The sequence below is a fragment of the Antechinus flavipes genome, chromosome 3 (genome assembly GCF_016432865.1).
Source record: "Antechinus flavipes isolate AdamAnt ecotype Samford, QLD, Australia chromosome 3, AdamAnt_v2, whole genome shotgun sequence".
Classification (NCBI taxonomy): Eukaryota; Metazoa; Chordata; class Mammalia; order Dasyuromorphia; family Dasyuridae; genus Antechinus; species Antechinus flavipes.
In genome coordinates this window covers 178,158,205-178,180,603 of record NC_067400.1, presented here as the reverse complement: position 1 = coordinate 178,180,603, position 22,399 = coordinate 178,158,205, and the positions used below count along the sequence as shown (strand labels likewise).

The following is a 22,399-nucleotide window of genomic DNA, read 5'->3' as shown; positions in this document are numbered from 1 at the left end:
ATTCTTGGTTGCATTCCAAGTTCCTTTACCTTTCAGAATATCAGATTCCAGGCCCTTCGATACTTTAAAGTGGAAGCTGCTAGTCCTAATTAATCCTTATTGTGGCTCCTCAGTATTTGAATTGTTTCTTTCTGTCTGCTTGTAATATTTTTTCCTTGATCCAATAGTTTTCAAATTTAGCCAAGTATTCCTTGGAGTTTTAATTTTGGGGTCTCTTTCAGGAGGTATTCAGTGAATTCTTTCAATAATTATTTCACCTTCTGATTCTATGATATCTGGGCAGTTCTCTTTGATGATTTCCTGAAAGATAGTGTCTAGGCTCTTTTTTTCATCATATATTTCAGAGAATCCAATAATCCTTAGATTGTCTCTCCAAGATTTGTTTTCCCAATTAGGTATTTTACATTTTTTTTCTGTTTTTTTTTTTTTTCCCATTTTTTTGGTTTTGTTTGACTGATTCTTATCTCATGGAGTCATTCATTTCCATTTGTTCAATTCTGATTTTTAGTGAATTATTTTCTTAATTTACTTTTTTTTTTTACTTCTTTTCTTTTTACTTTTGTATTTGTCCAATTGAATTTTTAAATGAGTTGTTTTGTTATTATGGGATTTTTTTCCATTTCACAAATTCTGTTTTTTAAGGAGTTATTTTCTTTTTTCTGTTTCACAAATTCTGTTTTTCTGGGAGTTGCTTTCTTTTTCCATTTTATCGAATCTATTCTTTTAATGAGTTATATGCTTTTCCCATTTCACTCAGTCTATATTTTGTAGTGAATTTTCTTCAGATAGTTTCTGTGTTGGCTTTTTCAAACCGTCTTGCAAATTTTTCATTTCCTTTCTCCATTTTTCTTCTAGCTCTCTTTTAAGATCTTTTTAAATTTTTTGCAAAAGAGTCTTGTGTGATAAGGACCAGATTATATCACCTTTCAGGGCTTCATCTGGAGACAGTCTGCCTTTAGTGTCCTCAGGGTTTGAAATCTGTTCTTCTTTATCGCCATAAAAATTGTCTGTCATCAGAACCCTCTTTACTTTTTTATTCTTTTTTTTTTTTTTTTTTTCCCATTTTTTTGGTTTTGTTTGACTGATTCTTATCTCATGGAGTCATTCATTTCCATTTGTTCAATTCTGATTTTTAGTGAATTATTTTCTTTTCTTTTTTTTTTTTTTTACTTCTTTTCTTTTTACTTTTGTATTTGTCCAATTGAATTTTTAAATGAGTTGTTTTGTTATTATGGGATTTTTTTCCATTTCACAAATTCTGTTTTTTAAGGAGTTATTTTCTTTTTTCTGTTTCACAAATTCTGTTTTTCTGGGAGTTGCTTTCTTTTTCCATTTTATCGAATCTATTCTTTTAATGAGTTATATGCTTTTCCCATTTCACTCAGTCTATATTTTGTAGTGAATTTTCTTCAGATAGTTTCTGTGTTGGCTTTTTCAAACCGTCTTGCAAATTTTTCATTTCCTTTCTCCATTTTTCTTCTAGCTCTCTTTTAAGATCTTTTTAAATTTTTTGCAAAAGAGTCTTGTGTGATAAGGACCAGATTATATCACCTTTCAGGGCTTCATCTGGAGACAATCTGCCTTTAGTGTCCTCAGGGTTTGAAATCTGTTCTTCTTTATCGCCATAAAAATTGTCTGTCATCAGAACCCTCTTTACTTTTTTATTCTTTTTTTTTTTTTTTTTTTTTTGGATCGGGGAAGGTTTTCCAAGTGGCCGTAGCTGCACTGGGTCCTTGCTGATTCACTCTACGAGCTGGGTGGATGTGGCCAGGTCCAGTTAAGTTCTGTTCTTTGGGGGTTCACTGTTTACCTGTGGTGATTTTCTTCTTTTTAATATAATAGTTCTCTCTGTGAGAGAAGATTTCGCAGGGGAGGTTTTCTGGAGGCAGCCTTAGTATCAGTTCAGATCAATAATTACCTCAAATGCAGCCTGCTGGTAAAACCACAAATGTTTATTTCTCCTTTCAAGTCTTGTCTCTTTCCTTGGGCCCGGATAGCTAGATTGTTAGAAGCCTATCTTTCTGCTCGGTTCTGAGAGCTCCTGCAACTTTGTCCTTTGCCTCTGCTCCCTTCAGCCTCCAACCAGCACAAAGATGAATCTGTCTCTCTTGCCTTCCGAAGTAATTCTCTTCTGGCTCTAGCTCAACTCTGACTCCTGACTTCTTCTGACTTGATGCTCCCCTCTCCATGTAGTTTGGCTGAATTGCCCATTGGGCCTCTGCTTTCTTCTTATATACCAGAGAGCGGGATTATGGGTTTTCTCCCATAGTGCTCTCTGGCCCTAAGAGCTTCAAGGGAAGTGTGAATTCACAAGTTACAACGTTTACTTTGTGAATCTCCCATACTTATGAATTCCAATGAGTAAAGGTGTAAACAGAAGCATTGTATTAATTAGTTCTACTTAGTACCTTGTTTCAGGTTCTGGCCCAAAACATCTCAACTCTAATGAGTTAGCAGTTTGTAAAGATTCCAACATTTACTGTTTGTGATTGTGTTGAAAATGTTATAACTTCTCTGCTGATGTACAGGCTTGCAACCAGGGCAGAGTGACCAACACTGCTGTAGATTTCTGTAGATTCCTCCCCATAGATTCTCTGCTACTTAGAGTCTGCCCGCTCTATGGAGTCAGCACCGCCCAAATCAGTACTGCCCCGGGACTCTGCCCAGGAGTTTGTATTCAGCTGGTTACCCTGGCTGCCTCCCTCCCATTTCCAATTGAAACAAACCTTTTCTAGCCATCTTCGAAATTATCTTCTGCTGATAATTTGTTGCAAATATTTGTGATCCAAAGCTAATTCAGAGGCTGGATTTCATAATCCGTGTGAGGGTTGCAGAGAAGGTCAGAGAGAAACGTGTGTCCTCTCTGCCATTTTGGCTCTGCCCCACTCCTCATAACTTTCAAAAGATTAAAAGTGTCTTAAGACCAAAAATTTTAAGAACCAGTGGCTTAGAGGAGCAAAGGAGTTAAAATAAAATAAGTTAAATAAGTGAAAATGTTCTGTCATTGTCAAATATTATTTGAATCTGAAACATGAAACTAATATATTTGTATTAATGAATAAACTGTTAACACAGGTTCTTCTGACAAAATTAGAATCAGAGAAGATTAAAATTACATTTAATTTTTAACATTTCATGGTTCACATAAAATCAATACTGCCTACTTGGGATAAATAATCATTTGGAAGATGTCGGTGATCTTTTTTAGCCACATGAATTTCTCTTCTATGTTTCAAGCAAATAAAACTGTAGAGTGCTAATAGGCAAAGGGAAATGGATGAAATGGAGGTATTCAAACCTTTCACCTAAACTAGATATGTCTTCGTTTGTCACACTAATCTGTAATATTTTCAGACTTTCATGTAAACTAAAAGTTCTTAGATGAGACCATTGCCTAAGGCAGAGGATGGAACATTATCATAATCATCATAGTTCATCCATTTGTTTAGTTATTTAAATCCTGTCTGACTCTTCCTGACACTATTTGGAGCAGTTTTTAAATTTTCATTCATTTGTCATTTCCTTCTTTAGCTCATTTTACAGAAGAACAAACTGAAGCAAATAAGAAGTTAAGAAACACAATTAGTAAGTGTCTGAAATCAGATTTGAATTCAGGAAAATGAATCTTCCTGACTCTAAGCCTTGCCCCACCTAGTCTACTTCACAAATTAGGTTGTGGTAGTTCACACCTTTTTCCTCTAGATAGTAGATTTTAATAACTGAGTAACTTGGGAAAATCAACCTTTTGGGGTCTTAATCATAAAATGATAGTAATTTGCCCTGCCCAGCTTTCATTGTTATATATCAAAGAATCTATATAAAAGGGCCTTTAAAAGAGAATGTGTCCTCAAGATTTGATGTAATTTGTTATCTGAGTAATGAGTATGCTTTGAAAGCAAAAGCACAAAATCAAACTTTATGAAACATAAATTGAGCTTATACTGAAGAACTACTTTATAAAATTGAGTTTTTCATCTGTGAATTTCTTTGAGTTTCTTAGAGATTGTATTAGATTTTTAGCAAGCTTTTTTGTGTACTTTACATGAGAGGAATGCATCTTTTGAATACAAAGTGATATAATTACATTTCTGAAGTAGGTTCCAAAGCAGATGAAATTTATTTTTATCCACATCTCTCCTTTCTGTACCCCCTCTCCTCTTGTAAAATTTCTTAGTATTGTAATTTTTTTAAATTACTTTTTTCCTGGCAGAAAGGTATAATTAAAAGAGCACTAGAATTTTAGATTGTTTTGCTGATAACAGTGGAGTGTTGATAACCCAAAGGTAGAGAAGGGGTTGTTTTCACTGTTCCCTTTTTTGTAAAATGAAGAAGAATATGGGCCAAAAAAAAAAAGGGGGGGGTCATTCAGTGATCCTTAGACTGATTTATAACCTTAAAATTTATTAATAAAATTTTAAAAACCTCCTATATTATCAATAGGAGAGAAAGATTTGGGTTTAGGTTAGGCTTTTTTTTTTTTTTTTTTAAGTTTTTAAAAACTAATGGCCTAGAGGAGCAAAGGAGTTAAAATAAAATAAGTTAAATGTTCTGCCATAGTCAAATATTATTTATTTATGTTATTATTTATATTATTTATTAATATCCACATGACCTTGTTTGAGTTATTAAGCTTCCCAAAGTCTCAGTTTTCTCATTTGTAAGTGACAACTTGTAAATGACAAGATTGAACTAGAAGGTCTCTAAGGTCCTCTACAACTCTAAATCTATAATTTTATGATCCTTATGATTTTCATATATAGAAACTTAGGAAATATTTGTCAGACAGATCTTACGAAGTGATAAGGGGAAAAAAAAACACCAAAACTTCTGTATTGAAAATATTAACAAATTAACTTTTACTAGTCATGACATATTTTTTGGTCTGAATTTAATCTCTTTTTTATAAATCTGCTTTTCTAAACTTCTAAATAGATATGTCTAAGAGTAGCACATAGTCATATAATTTCAAATTTCAAAATCCTGTAAATAAACTATCTCTCCTTTTGCATGAGCTTCTTATACTTTATAGTAAGAAGATTCTGTAAATTCACATACACACACACACACACACACACACACTCACGCACGCACACACATGCGCAAGTTTATCAAAAAGTTTTGTTTATTTTCTTCTGAGAGGCAAAAAGTGCATATTCTATTGTTATACTATTTAAATATCTAGTTTGGGAAATATCGTGTTATTTACATACTTTAAAAAAAATAAAACATTTTGTTGAAGAATTCATGCTTATTTAAGGTATTTATAAGGGTATATTTATTTAAGGTATTTATAAGGGTATATTTATGTAAGGTATTGGAAGAGATTTATATAAGATTTGCTGGAGTCCATTTCTATAGGCTTGTTCTTGCAAAGATTGCAGACTGTTAAATTTTCGCAGTAAAAATAAATAAATAAATTTTCATAGTGAGCATTTATATCTCAGAAATCAACAAATAGTACAAATCAGGCCTTGAATTATGATTTTCTTGATTTTTCTAGATTTAAGAAGGAAATAATAAAAAAGATAATAATGTAAATTAAACTTTAAAAGTAGAGATCTTATTGTTAAATATTTACCAACACATCTTTAGATATTTGCCTATGATTCTTTTTTTTTTTACTTAATAGTATATTATTTTTTCTAATTGCATGTAAAGATAATTTATAACATAAATTTTTGTAAGATAGTGAATTCCAAATTTTTTTCTCCTCCCCAAGACAGCAAGCAATTTGATATAGGTTATATATGTACAATTATTTTAAACATTTTCCATATTAGTCGTTATGAAAGAAAAATCTAAACAAAAGGGGAAAAAAACATGAGAAAGAAAAAACAATTACAAAAAAGTGAAAATATTACATTTCAATCCACATTCAACCTGCATAGTTCTTTCTTTGGATGAGAATGGCATTTTCTATTCCAAGTCTGTTGAAATTGTCTTGCTGTAATTCTTAATGAAATAGGATAAAATTCATTTTTAAAAGTCTCTTTGTTATACATTTCCTGCCTGTTAGTTTGTGAAACAAGGAAACCTAATCAAATACTATTCTATGAGTACTTTCTTCAGGGATCTTTTATGGCTAGAAACCTCCTGTTCTCTAAGAGAATTTTTTAGTTCATTTTATTGTTAGTAGCATACAACTCATCCACTATCCAAGTTATAAACAAGTAATAAAGGAATAACTATTAAAGTTATTTTAAGGTACTATTTTTGAATAATGTTTATTTGTAAGATTTGCTCAAATAAACTTAGGACATTTTTTCTAATTTTAAATCACTAGTTTGGAAATGTATTCAGTATACTAAATAAAAACATCATTTTCTCCTGAGAGTATAGATATAAAGGAAATAGAACTCCAAAGTATTAAACTTAAGATGAGGCCATTTTATATCATTAACTCATAAGTGAATAATGTTTGTTTAAAATTAATTGGAAATCAGTATCTAAAATCCTGACACAGAGCATGCATTATTCAAAAACAAACCATTTGCTTTGTAGGATTTATTTTAAAAGGTAACATTTCACATTGTTTTTAAATGTTCTATGGAGCTTAATTTAATGAAGATCATTGTAAGGTTTCAAATATTTAACTATAAAACTGAAAATCTAGTCACAGAGGTGTAATAAAAGGCTATGAATGTATAAGCTTTCAAGGTGAGATGAAGGATGGTAAGGTGTTTTGGGTTGTTGTCTAATGGGCATCTCCAATGTTTTGCTGGCAGAAGGACTCCATGAAAGATGACAGAAGAAGTTATTGTTATAGCAAAGTGGGATTACACTGCACAGCAGGATCAAGAACTTGACATCAAGAAGAATGAGCGACTGTGGTTGCTAGATGATTCCAAAACTTGGTGGAGGGTAAGGAACGCAGCCAACAAAACAGGATATGTGCCATCTAATTATGTGGAGAGAAAGAACAGTTTGAAGAAAGGCTCCCTGGTTAAAAATCTTAAAGACACATTAGGTAAGTGTTACATGCTCATTAGGACAAACAGTATAGAACTGACTTATTTTCCAAAAAGTGAAAAGTTTTTACTTTTTCTTTAGGAGATGTTTTTAAAGGTCTCTGTTGAATGACAAGTTGTTATCTTTCCAGTTAGCTTATTTTCAATATCCCTGTGAAAAATTATACAGATCAAGATGGAAAAACATGATTTTTGTCAGTTCAGAATGATTCTCGAGTTTATAGTCATATGTAATTTGACAGTTGAGTATGTTTTGGACCAATGCACATGTTCCTGTCTTCTCAAATCAGGAGTCAAGAGGCTCCTGAAGTAAAATTACCACATCAAAAAAAAAAAATCTACAGCTGTGCTTGTATCATTCCATCACATCTTTTCTACAGTGTGTCAAATGTGTATCTGTCTTTCTTGTAAAATCTAATACCTTTGCCCTTTACTCATAGAAAGGAAAATAACTGTATAAGAACTGTGAATTCAGGTGGGGGTTTTTCTACCATCCTAAATTGAAATGAGGAAATTGTGTTTTATGGCTGATGTGGTATACGTTAGGTCTTCAAGGAAGCCCTGGTCTATTATAGTGCCATGTAGTTTTTGCTGAGGCAGATGTAAATATGGCTTTAGCTAGAGTTGTAGATTATTTTTTTATAAGAGATAAGCATCTTACCAAGAACTCTGCAGACTTGCTGATAAAGCCAGGAAAATGATTTTTGTTCATGATCCTGCAAGACTGGGTATCTGGAAGCAGGCACACCTTAAAAGCACCAGAGTATTACTTTTTAAAATCTTGTCCCTGAAATGCAAGTCCTTTCCCTGATACTCGATTGACTGGCTATCACAGAGGTTACAGCCTTTCTGGAAAGCCTGATTCCTCCATGGGAGTCCCTTTTCCCTCAATTACATCTCCCCTTGGCATTCACCTCATTTGGACATACTTCAGTCCTTCCTCTGATTCCTCATTGGCTGCAAAGATTACAGCCTATCTGGAACAACTAATTCCCCCAGGTGAGTCTGAATCCCCGCCATTGATTACATCTCCCATTCCTTATATTTCCAGGACCCTAGACCTTATGTTGTTTTACCCTTATTTGGGTGTGTGTATATACACATTAATTTCTGGCTTCCTTTTCCAAGTTTTGTTTCCTTTGTTCCATGTTAGCCTAACCTTTAAGTTTCAGTTTTATTTTTCTGATATTAAGTTTCATTTCATAGCATTTCTCTAAATTCAAGTTTTTTAGCTCTGTGGAAACTAAACCTTCATCCAGTTGTCACAGTTTTTGGAAAGGCAATATGTTAGAATGATAATGCTAGACTTAAAGTATTGTAAGACCTATGTTCAAATTTCTCCTGCAACAGTTTATTGCCCTAATCTTAAGCTCAGATTCCTTCTTTGTAAAATGGAGAAAATAATTTTCCTACAACTATTTGGTTTAAGGAAAGTGCTTCATAAATCTTAAAGTGTTATGAAAATTTGTGGTAGAGAAATTTTAGATCTGAGATGAAGAATATTGAGGAATTTATATTCAAGACTTAGTCATTTTATTTATTAGTGCTGATACAACAACTTTCATCTTGGAATCTTCAAAGACAGGATATATAAAGTAAGACTTTTTTTTAAGGCTATTAGGATAAATAGTGGCTTTAAATATATTTAGTTGAAGTAGTGCGTGTAGTTATATTTAGGGCTTTCAATAATATGATTATCTCAATGTAGTTATCATTTTTCTCAACAGTCTGCTTAAATTAATTATTCTGATTTTTTTATAACTATAATGATGAAAAGCAGAATTTTCTGTTTTAAACATTTCAGAAGAGTTCAATATTGTTATCAATTTCTCTCTAATTTATTTGTCCCTTTTATATGATGTGAGATTTCTAAGATGGATTTGAGGAAATAATTGTATTTTATGGTTATAATAAGTAATTGGAGAGATAGTATAACCTGGCGAATGAAGAGCTGACATTGGAGTCAATTTGAAGACCTGGATTTAAATCCTACTTTTGCCATGTGCTGGCCCTGTGACCTACAACCACTTAAACTTTCAGTGCCCCAGAAAACTCTTTAAAATTGTAAATTACTGAGTAAATGATAACCTGTGATGGTGTTTCTCTCCAGTTTTCTTCATCAGTGAAATCACAGGGGAATACTAGAGAACTGGACCTGATAGGTTCATTCATCAAACTACATGCTTCTGAAGAACATTCCTTTTTTATCTTTTTTATCATCAATATTTATTAAAAGTACTATTACTGGTTTCTTCAAGGGAACTCAAAAGTTCTTTACTTAAATTAACTTACTATCTTTTTATGTTAGTGAGAAAAATGAGGCACAAAACAACACAAAAATCATAATTAATTTTTAAAGATGCTGAGTTTTTATGTGCTGTTTTCCATGTAAATATTTATTTAATCAATTAAAAATCAATCAGTGAACATTTATTAAGTGCCTACCAGATATCAGGCATTGTGCTAAGCTCTAGTAATGCAAAAGGAGGCTAAAGACAGTTCCTGCCTCTAGGAGCTGTACCGTCTTAATATACAAACACAAAAATAAACGTGAAAACAAATATATACAAAGCCAGCTATGTGCAGGATATATAGGAAATAATTAATAAAAGGAGGCCATTAGAATTAAGAAGGATTGAGAAAGGCTTATAGTAAGAGAGGAGATTGTAATTGTCACTTAAAGGAGGCCAAGGAACTTTCCGCTAAATTGTCTCCTGATTCTCTTCTTGCATCTGTGTGTCATTTGAAGAAAATATAATTGTCTCTATAATTTAACCAGTAGTAGGGAGATAAGCACTATAGATGCTTTGTGTCCTGAAACTTCAGTTGATTCATTAATTTAACTTTCAGACTTCATTCAGCAATCAGATTTCAGAGATGTTCTGGTTTCAGGTTTCAGTCTTGCTCTTTTAATACTCTCTGAAGGTGCAAACAGAATTGTAAAAAATAGGAAGCAGAATTTAGAGAATTGCATCATCATCTCTGAAATAATGAAGAATTTAGTTAAAATTTTTGTTATATTCACTGTGTTATTAAGGGAAAATAATCCTTTTGATTAGGTTGGATAGCAATATCTAATTCAAAATAAACGTGACAAATTCACAATGACCATGCTCTTTGGCAAAAGTCAAGCTTATTTAGGAGAAGAGATTACAGACAAAATAAGAGGTAAAATAGGTGAAATAGAGTTGGGAGATCATATCGTTAGCAAGGAAAAGACAAGTTCCCCAGGGGAATTCACAGTTAACCAGGAGAAAGGAAACTCCATGAGGTGGGAGTAAGGCAGGTAAACACCATAAAAATGTTCCTCAGACTAACTAGAGTTAGCTAGAGTAAGGAAAAAGGCATTGTGAGGGAGAGAAAGAGAATACCTCAAATGGGTTTAGTCCAGAATTTAGCAGAGATCTTCATCTTAAGCAGATCTTTTGTAGGGGAAATACAGCCTTGGGGATTTCTCAGAGAAACCAGGAAAGTAAAGAAACTCAAAGGAAGGGATACTGGAGCCAAATGAATTGCACCTGAGAACAGGTCCCAGACCTGTCTAAAGAAATGCTAATCATTATCTCAAAGGTTCTTTAAAGATGCACAGAGTTTGGGGAATAAACTATGGAGATTGATAAGAGTTCAGTCCTTAGAGTCACTCTATACTTGATGATGTTTAGGTTTTGGGGTTTCCTTTTGGGGAACCAAATGATGAGGTCTAGATTTAGGGAACCAAATGATGAGATTAGGGTTTCTGGTGGTCAGAGAGTTAAATGATAAGGTCTAGTAGCAGATTCAGGGTTCAGGGAACCAAATGGAGAGGTTTAGCTCCCCTGCAACCCTTTGGGATTCAGCACAAAGATAGAGATTTTGGGGAATCTCCTTTTGGCAGTGCAGAGATTCTCTGTGAAGGAATTTACAAACCCAAAAAGGCTAGACTGATAAAAGAGGTTTATTATCGGTATTGGGAAGTCAGCCTTTATTATGCAAGAATAGAAAGGCTGAATTCCTCAGAAGGAAAGTCTGTCAGAGAAGTAGAGCAATCCCTACAGAGAGACATAAAGTCTCTTTAGGGAAATAGGTGAGGATAAAGAGAGGGTAACACTGGAAGAGAATATTATTCCAGTGGGCAGAGGTCTCCTTGGCATAGCATGGCATAGCCTGGCATAGCATAACCTAATAGCATACCCTAGAATGTCATGTTAGGACCTCTCTGCAAAAAAATGAATTTTTAATTGCCATTTTTATAAGGAAGTTTTTGGCTACATTCCAAGGCCTGCTCCCCCTCCCAATGAAGCTGGTGGGTGAAATTGAATTGAATAGAAGATCTTTAATTGAATAGGGTTGGAATTCTTTTAGCTCAGGACTGAACCAACCCTATCTAGATAAAAGAACGAAGCTGTTTATCTTGTTTCCTCTCAGGCTGAGTCCCTCACTGAGGCTGGGTTGAAGGAGATTTTCTCCTTCAAGGTGTTTTAGAGTTTCAGGGTCCCTTCTTCATACTGCTAGAATAGTCTGGAACTAGTTTGTGCCTGCTAACAATTGATTGGGCTTCCTGATAAGGGAAAAAGACAATTCATATCACTTGGACTCATACTGAAAGAAGGCTGGAGCAATTAACTGGACTTCTTTCTGTAGGCTTTAGTTGTGTTCAATTAAAAGTACCTCCATGGTACTAGAATCTTACAGAATCATACAAATCATCTTGATAAGGTTTAGAGTGGTCTAGATTCCTGGTGGTCTAGAAGTTAGTGGCTATAAGAGTTATTAAGAATCCCCTTTAAATCAGCCGCAGGTTCTAGGAGTGAAAGAATTCACTCATTCCCAAATATTAGTTGCAAAACGAAAGTTTATTGTTAGCTAGAAATCACTTTACCCAGAAATTGATTTCTATAGTGGCAGATCTATGGAAAATGGAGTTTTGCATTGAGAATGTAGTTCTCACTGGGAAATGAATGTGAACTATTTGCATTTTCGTTTTTCTTCCCAGGTTATTTTTACCTTCTGAATCCAATTCTCCCTGTGCAACAAGAGAACTGTTCGGTTCTGCAAACATATATTGTATCTAGGATATACTGTAACCTATTTAACATGTATAGGACTGCTTGCCATCTAGGGGAGGGGGTGGAGGGAGGGAGGGGAAAAATTGGAACAGAAGCAAGTGCAAGGGATAATGTAAAAAAATTTCCCTGGCATGGATTCTGTCAATATAAGGTTATTATAAAATAAAAATATATATATAATAAAAAAAAGAGAGAGAGAGAGAGAGAGAGAATGCAGTTCTCAATGGACAGAAAGTTCTAGCAGCAAAGAGAGCTGCCAAGGTCCATCTGCAAAGACTTTAGTTGATGGAAGCTATTTTACTGAGTGTCTTGGTGGGGGTTGGGAAGCGCGAGCAGATTAGAACCAGTGGGGACTGGGTGGCCCAAGCAAGTCAGAATGGTGGCTGGGACAATCCTGGATCTCCTATTGAAATTCAAAGGGATGCTTTTTGACCAGGATTTGTAATTGAATCAAAGCTCTGGCATCCCAGAAAGACAATTTGTCTGGGGAGGATATCCCTCAGCTAGGAGGGGCTGGAAATCTGAAAGGAATCACAGATCAATAGGAAATACAGTTTCTTAAAAGGATCCCAACCCGCTTCATTTTAAGGGATTATACCTATCCATCATGAAATTTAATTTCAGAATGTTTCTTAGTTTGTCTTATACATGAGTGTATGTTTCCTGAAAATATTTTATTCCATTTTTAAAAGGTATTTCCCATCATTGCGGCCTATGTTTTTTATGGTTTATTTGCTCAAATTAATAAGTTAAACAGACAGTATATGTTAAATACTTACTGCATTAAAATAGCCAGGAACACTGTTCTAAGGATACCAAGACAAAAGAGCTCTTGCCCTGGAGTTTACATTCCTTTTTTGGAGGAGAACTGGAAGCAACATTTATAGGTGTAAATAAACACTAAAGATAGTATATCCCTGGGGATGGGATGGGGTGGAGAATCTGGTGAGCCTTCATTTAGGAAGTAGCTTTTGAATTGAACTTTGAAGGAAACTAGAAATAGAAATGACCAGGTTAGCATATAATTAGATTTGGAATGTGAGAGAGAGTAGAGTTAAGGATATTGTTTACCTAGATGACTAGAAGAATGATGTCTTTAACGAACAAAAAAGATAGGAGCTAAGCTAAGGGAATATTAAGGAATGCCTCATTTCTCAACAGCTTTAATTCTAATATAAAGGTTGCTTTCTTTTTCTTCTCATACCATTGTCATTACATTTTCAATAAGAAAGATTGTAACCCCCTGGGCTTCCTAGTGGCTGATGCTCTAAAAATTTGTCCTTGAACGTCTGCCTCCTGATTTCCAATCTGAATGTCCTGCTGGTACTGAAAATTCAGCTTGCCCCCTAAGTGTGGAATGTGAGCTCCTTTTAGGATAATAACTTTCATTTTGTCTTTGTATCTATAGGACCTGGAATAATGCTTTGCACTGGATATTTGTTGCACCAAATATTTGTTGAGCTGAATTGAAATCTAGGATCAGCTAAGACCACAATTGCAATGCAGCAGAAATTTTTTCTGTCTAAGAGTTACAGACATATATAAGAATTAATAATAGATTTTTATGTATTCTAATACTGACTGTATCCAACTAGCTATGTGACCTTAGGTGAATTACTTTAATTTCTCTTTTTTAATTTCTTCATTTTTAGAAAAGGTATAATAGTTATATGGTTTAAAATGAATTATTCTTTCCAAGAAGAACTTTGAAAGGGGGAAGATAACTGTTGAAATTTGGCTTTCCAATTATAGCATTCCACAGTATTGTGATTTTTTTCATTTGAAAATTAAGTTGATTACCTAAATTGTTTTCCCACTGGGTTTCATTTTCCAAATAAATTCCATATTGTACTTCTTGACCATACATTGACATCATTAGTAACTATGGGTGAATAAAATTTTAAATTTACTTTATTGACAGAATGTAACTAACAAATGCCCTTTTTGGAAGCTACTCGGCTATGAATTCTGATTTTCTTGTGTTACCAAATAAAAATTTTTGAGAAACAAAATTGAAGAAATTTTTAAACTTGTTTTTATGGGACTTCATATTATTCTAATTGATTCCAATTCCATGGAATTATAACCACATCCAACTTAGTTCCCAACTGTTTAAGTACTTTGTATCTGGCAATGTATTAGGTGCTGGGAATACAAATTCAAAAAAAAATGAAATAATTCCTGCTCACAAAGAGATTATTACCTAACCTAAATTTAATCATCATTTTCATAACTGTCCTCTTAACATGAGAAATGGTAGCATATTTTAAGACTTCTCTTTTTATCCCTTACTGTGCTGAGTAGTTTCAAGCGTACCTTTGACAAAAAACACTCTGTTAGGAAAGGACTATGTTGGCATTATTTTTGTTCTTTAATAATTTATAATTTAATAAAACAGTATAAGCTATGTTACTTCCATAAGGGTAGAACATTTATGTAATATATATCTACTTTCTCACTCAATTTATGTTCACAAGTGGTCAAAGAGAATTTTTCCTCATACAGCAAGGAACAATTGTCATAAAATATTTCTGCTGGCAATATCTGGCCTATTTTGAAGAGGTCATGTATAAGGTTTATGTAAAACTCTTAATTTTAGAAGCAAGCTTTCTTGGAAAGAAGAATTGGACTTATTTTGCTTTGTCTCAGGACAGAAGTAAAGCCAATGGGTTAGAGGAGAGAACATTTCTATCTCATTTTTAAGAAAGAACTTCCTAACAAGCTTTTAGAAAAAGGTATTGACTTTCTCAGTTGTTACTGTGGGGAATGGGGAAAAAGAAAAGGGAAAAAGGAAGGAGGTTTTTTCAAGGAAAGACTAGATATCCCTTTGTCAGAGATGTTAAAGAGGAGATTCAAGGTGGAACTATATGACCTCCAACATCTTTCTAGTGCTAAATTATATAACTGATGCTTAACATATTGTAATTTTATTTTGAAAATGAGTGTTGTAGTTTAGAATGTACTGGATTGATTTTTATATTAAAGGTGCAAATTTCTCACCAAATAAGAAGCATTTTAATAATATTTAGACCATTTTTGTATAGCTGTAATTAAGCTGTGTTTTCTTATATTTCATATAAATCTAGTGACCTAAAACTTCCACCTATTGGTTCCAGTTTTATTCTCTGGGGTGAAGAATAAGTCTAATTACCTTCCCAGGGTTATTGAGAAGATCAATTATAAATTGCTTAGCCCAGTGCCCATGAAAATAATGAAATTAATTAATTAAATTAATTAATACTTAAATTACATTAATTAATTACATTAATCAATACATTAAATTAATACTTATTTTCCTCTCTTTCTCCTTTTCTTTCTCACTATAACATTGTCTATATTCTTGCATTTAGAAATATTGCAGTATCTGAGGTGCATGGATTTCTTGCCGAAAGAGATCTTATAGGTTGCCTGGAAGAACATTTGCTAAACATATATGCCTGGAGAAATAATGAAATAATAAAATAATGAAATTAGGATGCTGGGCGGGGAGAGGAGGGTGGATTTCTTTTTGCTATTGTACAGACTAGCTCAAAATCAGTCCTGTTGTATTCAAGATAACAGCTGGACTTCAGCTATCTAGCAAATAGTTGAAGGTTTTTGAATCTTTGAACTGCAAAGGGACTACTTTAGAAGACTATTGTCTACTCTCAAACCTTACTTTAGGGATGAGGAAACTAAGATAGGTAGCATTAGGGCAGGAGTAAAAGCCTGATATCCTCATCTTCAATTCAGTGCTCTTGTCATATACTGAGTTATTCAGGTCTAAATCTCAGAAAAGTCACCAGGACAGTAAGAAGATTTGGGGATCTTCCCTACTGTTGGAATCTTTACAGACTGCTAACTCATTAGAGTTGATATTTTGGGCCAGAACCTGAAACAAGGTACTAAGTAGAACTAATTGATACAATGCTTGTGTTTACACCTTTACTCACTGGAATTCACAAGTATGGGAGGTTCACAAAGTAAACTTTGTAACTTTGTGAATTCACACTTCCCTTGAAGCTCTTAGGGCCAGAGAGCACTCTGGGAGAAAACCCATAATCCCGCTCTCTGATATAAAAGAAGAAAGCAGAGGCCTAATGAGAGAGAGATTCATTCCATTTTCCATTTGGCTGGCTGGTTGGTGGCAGAAGAGAGTTCAGCTGAATTACATTGGAGAGGAGCACTCTGGGCCAGACACAGAGCATTCTGGGAGAGCCAGAAGCCCTCTCTCTGAGGCAAGAAAGATTCATTACAACTTTTACTTTGGTGCTGGCTGGAGGCAGAGGCAGAAGCAAAGGACAAAGCTGCAAGAACTCTTAGAACCAAGGAGAGAGAGAGAGAGGCCTCAGCTAACCAGGCTATATTGGAGGCAATAAAAGATCTGAACTTTTAACACCTGGCTGCATTTTGGGTGATTATTACTTTTAACTGATACTAAGACTGCCTCCAGAAAACCTCCCCGAGAAACCTGCCCTTTCCCCCAGAGAAAACCATCATTTATGTTATATATTTTAAAGAAGAAAAGGAACGCCACATTTCCACAAAATTACAAAGTTTACTTTGTGAATTCCAGTGAGTAAAGGTGTAAACACAAGCATTGTATCAATTAATTCTACTTAGTACCTTGTTTCAGATTCTGGCCCAAAACATCAACGCTAATGAGTTAGCAGTTTGTAGAGATTCCAACATCTCCCCCTTTCTTTTGTTTTAGAACATAGGGTGATCATGACCTTCCTGACTTCTCAAGGAGGCGAGAACCCCCCCAAAAAGGTGATCACACCTTCCCTGACACCTCAGGAAGGGAGATGAAAACACCAAAAGAAATAGGAAGTCAAATCAGATTAGTGGGTTTCTGAAGGGGCTCACTTGAAACAGGTACACCTAAATCCATCAATATGGGCCAGAACTTGAAACAGATACATGATATACATAAATCCATCAATATGGGAGGCATTACACATAATTTACATAAGCACATAGCAATATAACACAGACTAGTAGTAATGTAACAAATAACATGAATCAACATGAAAATTTAAGTACTGCAATAGTCTCATCAACAATCTTTCATCTCAAGAAATCCAATGATTCTTGCAATTACATAAAATACATAAGCGCATAGCAATATAACTCAGGCTAGTAGTAATGTAACAAATAACGTTAGTCAACCTGAGAATTTACACATGTCCATAAGTTCTAGAAATAGTCCATAAGGATTCCATTGTCCATTAGTTCATGTGCCAGGAATCCAATAGTTCCTGTAAGCTCTGAAGTACTGCAATAGTTTCATCAACAATTTTTCATCTCAAGGAATCCAATGATTCCTTTTTCAAGAACTAAAACAGTCTCATCTTGTGTTAGGAAATCCAGTGATTCCTGAAGATTTTCAAAAGTTTTTTTTAACAGTCTCATTGTCAGCTATGCTCTTTCAGTGTCAGATGTTTCTTAAATCTCCTTTGTTTTGAAGTTTTTCTCTTTTTCTGTTTCATCTCAGGGAATCCAATGATTGTTGCTGGTTTTTCAGGAACTGAAAGCTGAAGATTTTAAAGTTCTTTTAACCCTATCATTAGGATGTGGAGCTGGAAGCGTCTTTAGCGATATTATTGTTAATTTTCTTTTTTTTCTTTTTGCTGAGGCAATTGGGGTTAAGTGACTTGCCCAGGGTCACACAGCTAGGCAGTGTTAAGTGTCTGAGATCAGATTTGAACTCAGGTACTCCTGACTTCAGGACTGGTGCTCTATCCACTGCACCATCTAGCTGCTCCTTTTGTTCATTTTCTAAGGAAACTAAAGCCAAAGAATTGATGGAAAGTGAAATTTTGGGTCTATAACTGAGTATACTTCATATGAAGAGATATTTTGATATATTTGGGGCCATATATGACAATGACATGCATGTATACCATAGATACATACATACAACTTCCAAAAATCTTGGTATAGTTTTAAATTATTAAAGCTTATACTGCACTAAGATTTTGAGGATACTCTATATATTCATAAATAACTTTTAAACCTGTGATGGAAATATTTTATTCTCTGTGTCAATCTTGCTTAACCCTTAAAAGATTTCCTGGCTTCATTTAAGGTAAAACTAGTTTAACTTAAAATATACTATTCCCTCCAGGTGAGTTGGATAGAATTTTGGTTCCCTCTTAATTGGAAACAGTTTCTTACCCTCTTATCCATTATTTATATGGCCTTCCAGTTGCACATCAATTCTTCAGACAAATCCCTGGCCTTCTTCCCCAACACCACTCCATGGAACATAATCTAAAGAAAGAGGAGGAAGAAAAGGAAAAAGTAGATGGGGGGAAGGAGGAAACAGAGATAGAAATAAAGAGTGACAGAGACAGAGCAGCAGAGGTGTGTGTGTGTGTGTGTGTGTGTGTGTGTGTGTGTGTGTGTGTGAGAGAGACAGAGAGTTGGTTTAAAATTTGCAAAATGCTTTCTTCATATCTACTCACACAGGTATTTGGAGTTCTTTATTTTTCAAAGAGCACATCAGCTGCACAGTAGCATTGTTGATGTGTGGAAATGGTCCTCTGCAAACCAGATCCCTAAGTAAAGGATTTATTTTTGTCAATAGCAGCAATTGGGCAAGGTGGGAAATTGGGGAGTTTTAGACTTTTGTTATGTGCTAGCCCCACATCTCTGACTGGCTTCTCCATCTCCCTCCCTCTTTCCTTTCCCCTTCCCTTCTTCCCCTCTTCTCTCCCTCTCTCTGCCCCTTCCCCCTCCCTCCTTCCCTACTTACCTCCTACCCTCCTTCTCCCGTCTCTTTCTCATTCTCTACACGTTCATTTTTTAAAAAGAATTTCCTCTATTTTCCATTGTTTTCTATTGTCCAGTTCAGTGAGAATTTATTTATTTATTACACAATCTACTATGTATAATTTGCTGGCATGTAATCCTCTTCCCTGCCTCTTTTTCTTCTGACACTTTTTATTTTCTTCTTGGTTCAGAAAGGAAAGTAAGGAAGAAGTGATTATCTTATTTCTATTTCATAAACATTTATTAAGTACCCGCTGTGTGATTTTTGATAAAGGAATACACATACACACATATCATTGTCAGTGTGTATATTCCTTTGTCAGAGGTCAGAGACTGACCCTTAAACTTAGCATATTTCCCAGTGCTTTGCACACAAAAAGTTGCAAGACAGGATTTAATTTTATTTTATTTTCAGGTTTTCATTTTCTCCACCACCACCCCCAAATTGAGAGAATGAAAAACAAAATCTTTTATAGAAATTTATGACGTCAAGCAAAACAAATTTCCTCACTGATCAAAAGATGAGATATTTTATAAAGGAAGAGAAAGTTGTTACTCTTAAGGATAGGAGGGAAAGCTTAGTGGAGGTGGTGATATGCCATTGAACTTTATAAATAGAAAAGAATAAAACAGGGGAAGGAAGACATTTTCATAGTATTTTATTTTTCCAAATAAATGCAAACATAGTTTTCAACATTCATTTTTGCAAAATCTTGTGTTCCATTTCTTTTTCCTCCCTTCTCCCCTTCCCCAAGTCAGCAAGCAATCCAATGTAGATTAAACATGTGCATTCTTCTAAGCATATTTAAAGGAAGACATTCCAGAGAAAAACCCAGTTTTGCTGGGATCTACACTAAGTTAGAACTAAGATTATATGTGATAAAACTTGAAGGAAAAGTAGTATCAGATTTTAGAATTGTAGACTTTAGAGCTTATCTCTCAAGATAAGAAAGGGCAAGGGAACGTCCTTTTCTTCTTCATGTTCCCAAAGTATTTTGTTTTGAACCTCTCTACTGTACCACATTCCAAAATTGTATTAAGGGTTATTATCTGAATTCATGTGTTTGCACCTTGATCATGTTGTATGAGGGCAGGGATTGTCTTAATTTTGGTTTTCCCCATGTCCAGGCAGTGTTGTCTGCTTAGAGTGATAAAAACAATATTCTGGACTTCAGTAAGGGCATAGTAAATGAACAAACTCAGGGTGAATGAAGCAGTTTAAACTTTTCATTTGTTTCTGTAGGAAGTGGGTGTGAAACTCAAGATAAATTGACATACTTTACAGAAGCAAGAGCATACCTTTTATCCCTTCTCCTGGCCACAAGTCCCTCCTTCATCTCCCCACTGCCAGGGGTGATGAAATTAACATTCCTTCCCAATCCTAAAACATACACCCCTTAACATGTTCTCCCCCCCCCCCCACTACATACATTGTATGACCATTAAAATGAGCCTTATCTCCTCTTGAGGAGGGAAAGTTAATATTTATGAATCAATTAAGCATGTATACCCTAGCTAGGCTATGATCTTATTCTTACTTAAAGCTTTTTTTTAGCTACACAGCTAGTTCTGCACATTTTTTACCTAGTTTCAGCTAGTTTTAGAAACTTCACTTCTTTGGACTATTTGTGTTTCCAGACTTAGATTTCATCAACTATGGGAACATAACTGGAAGGAAAAATCACTAAATAAAAGTGTGATGATTGAATGAATTCAGCCATTCTTTGAGATAGTATACTGTAGTGTGACAATTCTGAAATCATGTTCAAAGTAAGAATTTTCAGTATTTTTCAGATACAAGTTGATATATATCTCCCTTTAGATTTTGTTCTTTGTTTTTTCTGATATCATACTGATTTCACAGAAAGACATAATATATTCAGTACCTTTTTAAAATGTATTCTTATAATAATAGGTATGAATTATAGTGATGACTACTTCTAAAATTTTAATAAAGCCATACAGTGATTTGAATGGAAACATTTACAAAAGGCTCAGTAACAGATCTAAATATCTTAAAACTATATGATAGATTTAACTAGACCTTCTTTCCTTCTGTTGGAGTAACAGATGTAAATATCATAACTATATAAGAAAGCTTTTAACTATATCTTCTTTCCTTCTGTTGGATAAAGGATCACTGTGTGATTCCACTGAATTCTTGTAATGTGAAAATCAGAACCATATTGTCAGTAGTAAATAATTGAAATAGAGTTAGTTTGTATTAGTGGTGTGCTCAGTTCAATATTCAATAGATATGATATCATCCATCATAATTTTTCCCACTATGTCTTAGAATCGGGCAAGCCAGGACTGATCATTTCCATTAAATGTTCTATAAATTTCACTGTCTAGTCTGATTTTCTTTACTTTGAATTTTCCACCAAAATGATTGAAACATCATTCATTGAAATGTGTTTAATTTGGCTCTCAAAATTGCTATTTGTATCATTTACCAAGTTGGGGGTAATTTAGAAATTCTCTAAAAGTCATAGCCTTCATATTATTTATACTCAGTTCATGATGTAAATAGTAAGTCTCTAAGAAACTAACTTTATACCAAAACACTACAAAATCAGTCTTATTTTTCCCCCCATGAAATTATGCTTAACAGAGGCTGGCACATAATAAATGCTTGCTTTTGTTGATCCAAAGAGAATTTTAATATATGTTACTTTCAGATATCAAATGTTGGAATTAATGCTTCCTGTTTTTTTTAATCATTTGATTGTATTCATATAAAAATAAATATGTGGTATGTTATAATTTAAATTTAAGTCTACTTTGAGTTCCATGTCTTATATGGTATTTTCCATATCTTTATTTTTACAATGAAAATTGTCTGCCAATGTATTGCCCACATAACATGGAACTTTTGCAGTAATTGCAGTGCCAGATACCCAAAATAAACTTGGATTAGTTTTTGTATATCAGCTGTGCAAGTATTTGGAACCAAAAATACAAAACAAATTACAACAGATTAGTAGGAGGATAATTAGAGGAAAAATAGAGACAGATTGTTAAAATCAGATTCTAATACAAGGGAAAAAAACCCATTATCAGATAAAGAGGGAAGGATCCTATTTTACTTTTCAAAATTCAGGAATAAAAGGCCTAGACTTGCTAGGTTATACTATTTAAATTACAGTTTAAGCACTGATGTCTTGAATCCCATTCGAACTATCTACTAGATCAGAGGGGTCAAACATTTGGCTGCTCCCATTTTTGTTTGAGTTTGACAGCACTGTACTTGATCATGCTTACTAGCATTTAAGTATGGGCTTCTGGAACCACCGAAACTTGAAACCTCTCTGGCATCCCCACTTCTTCTCATTCTTTCACATTATTCTATTTATAATCATTTGCCAAATTTCTATAACCACCGTTTTAATCTAGGCCCTCATTATCTCACACTTAGGTTATTGTACTACCTTTTATAATTGTCTCCACACACTTTTCCAGTGGGGATCATTAAGTTTAGCAGAATGGTCTCTCCACTGTAATCCATTCTATACACCACCAGATTAATTTTTATGCACAGAGCTGATTGTATTAGATTTGCTTCATATACAGATTCAAGTATTTTACCTAGCAAAAAAAATAAAAAGGAAAATAATGTAAATGATCCCA

General features: G+C 34.1%; 1 protein-coding gene across 3 annotated transcripts in view; it reads left to right on the top strand.

The window, feature by feature from the left end:
- Window positions 1-22,399, top strand: part of NCK2 (NCK adaptor protein 2) — a 193,052-nt gene that overhangs the window by 128,046 nt on the left and 42,607 nt on the right. For 2 of the 3 annotated variants that reach the window (XM_051984306.1, XM_051984308.1), the window contains exon 4: window positions 6,726-6,967. In XM_051984306.1, coding sequence (XP_051840266.1) covers window positions 6,742-6,967 — 226 coding nt within the window. In that variant the 5' untranslated portion in view covers window positions 6,726-6,741. Of the gene's footprint in view, window positions 1-3,531; window positions 3,586-6,725; window positions 6,968-22,399 lie in introns of all 3 variants that reach the window. The other variant, XM_051984307.1, reaches the window with a different exon arrangement.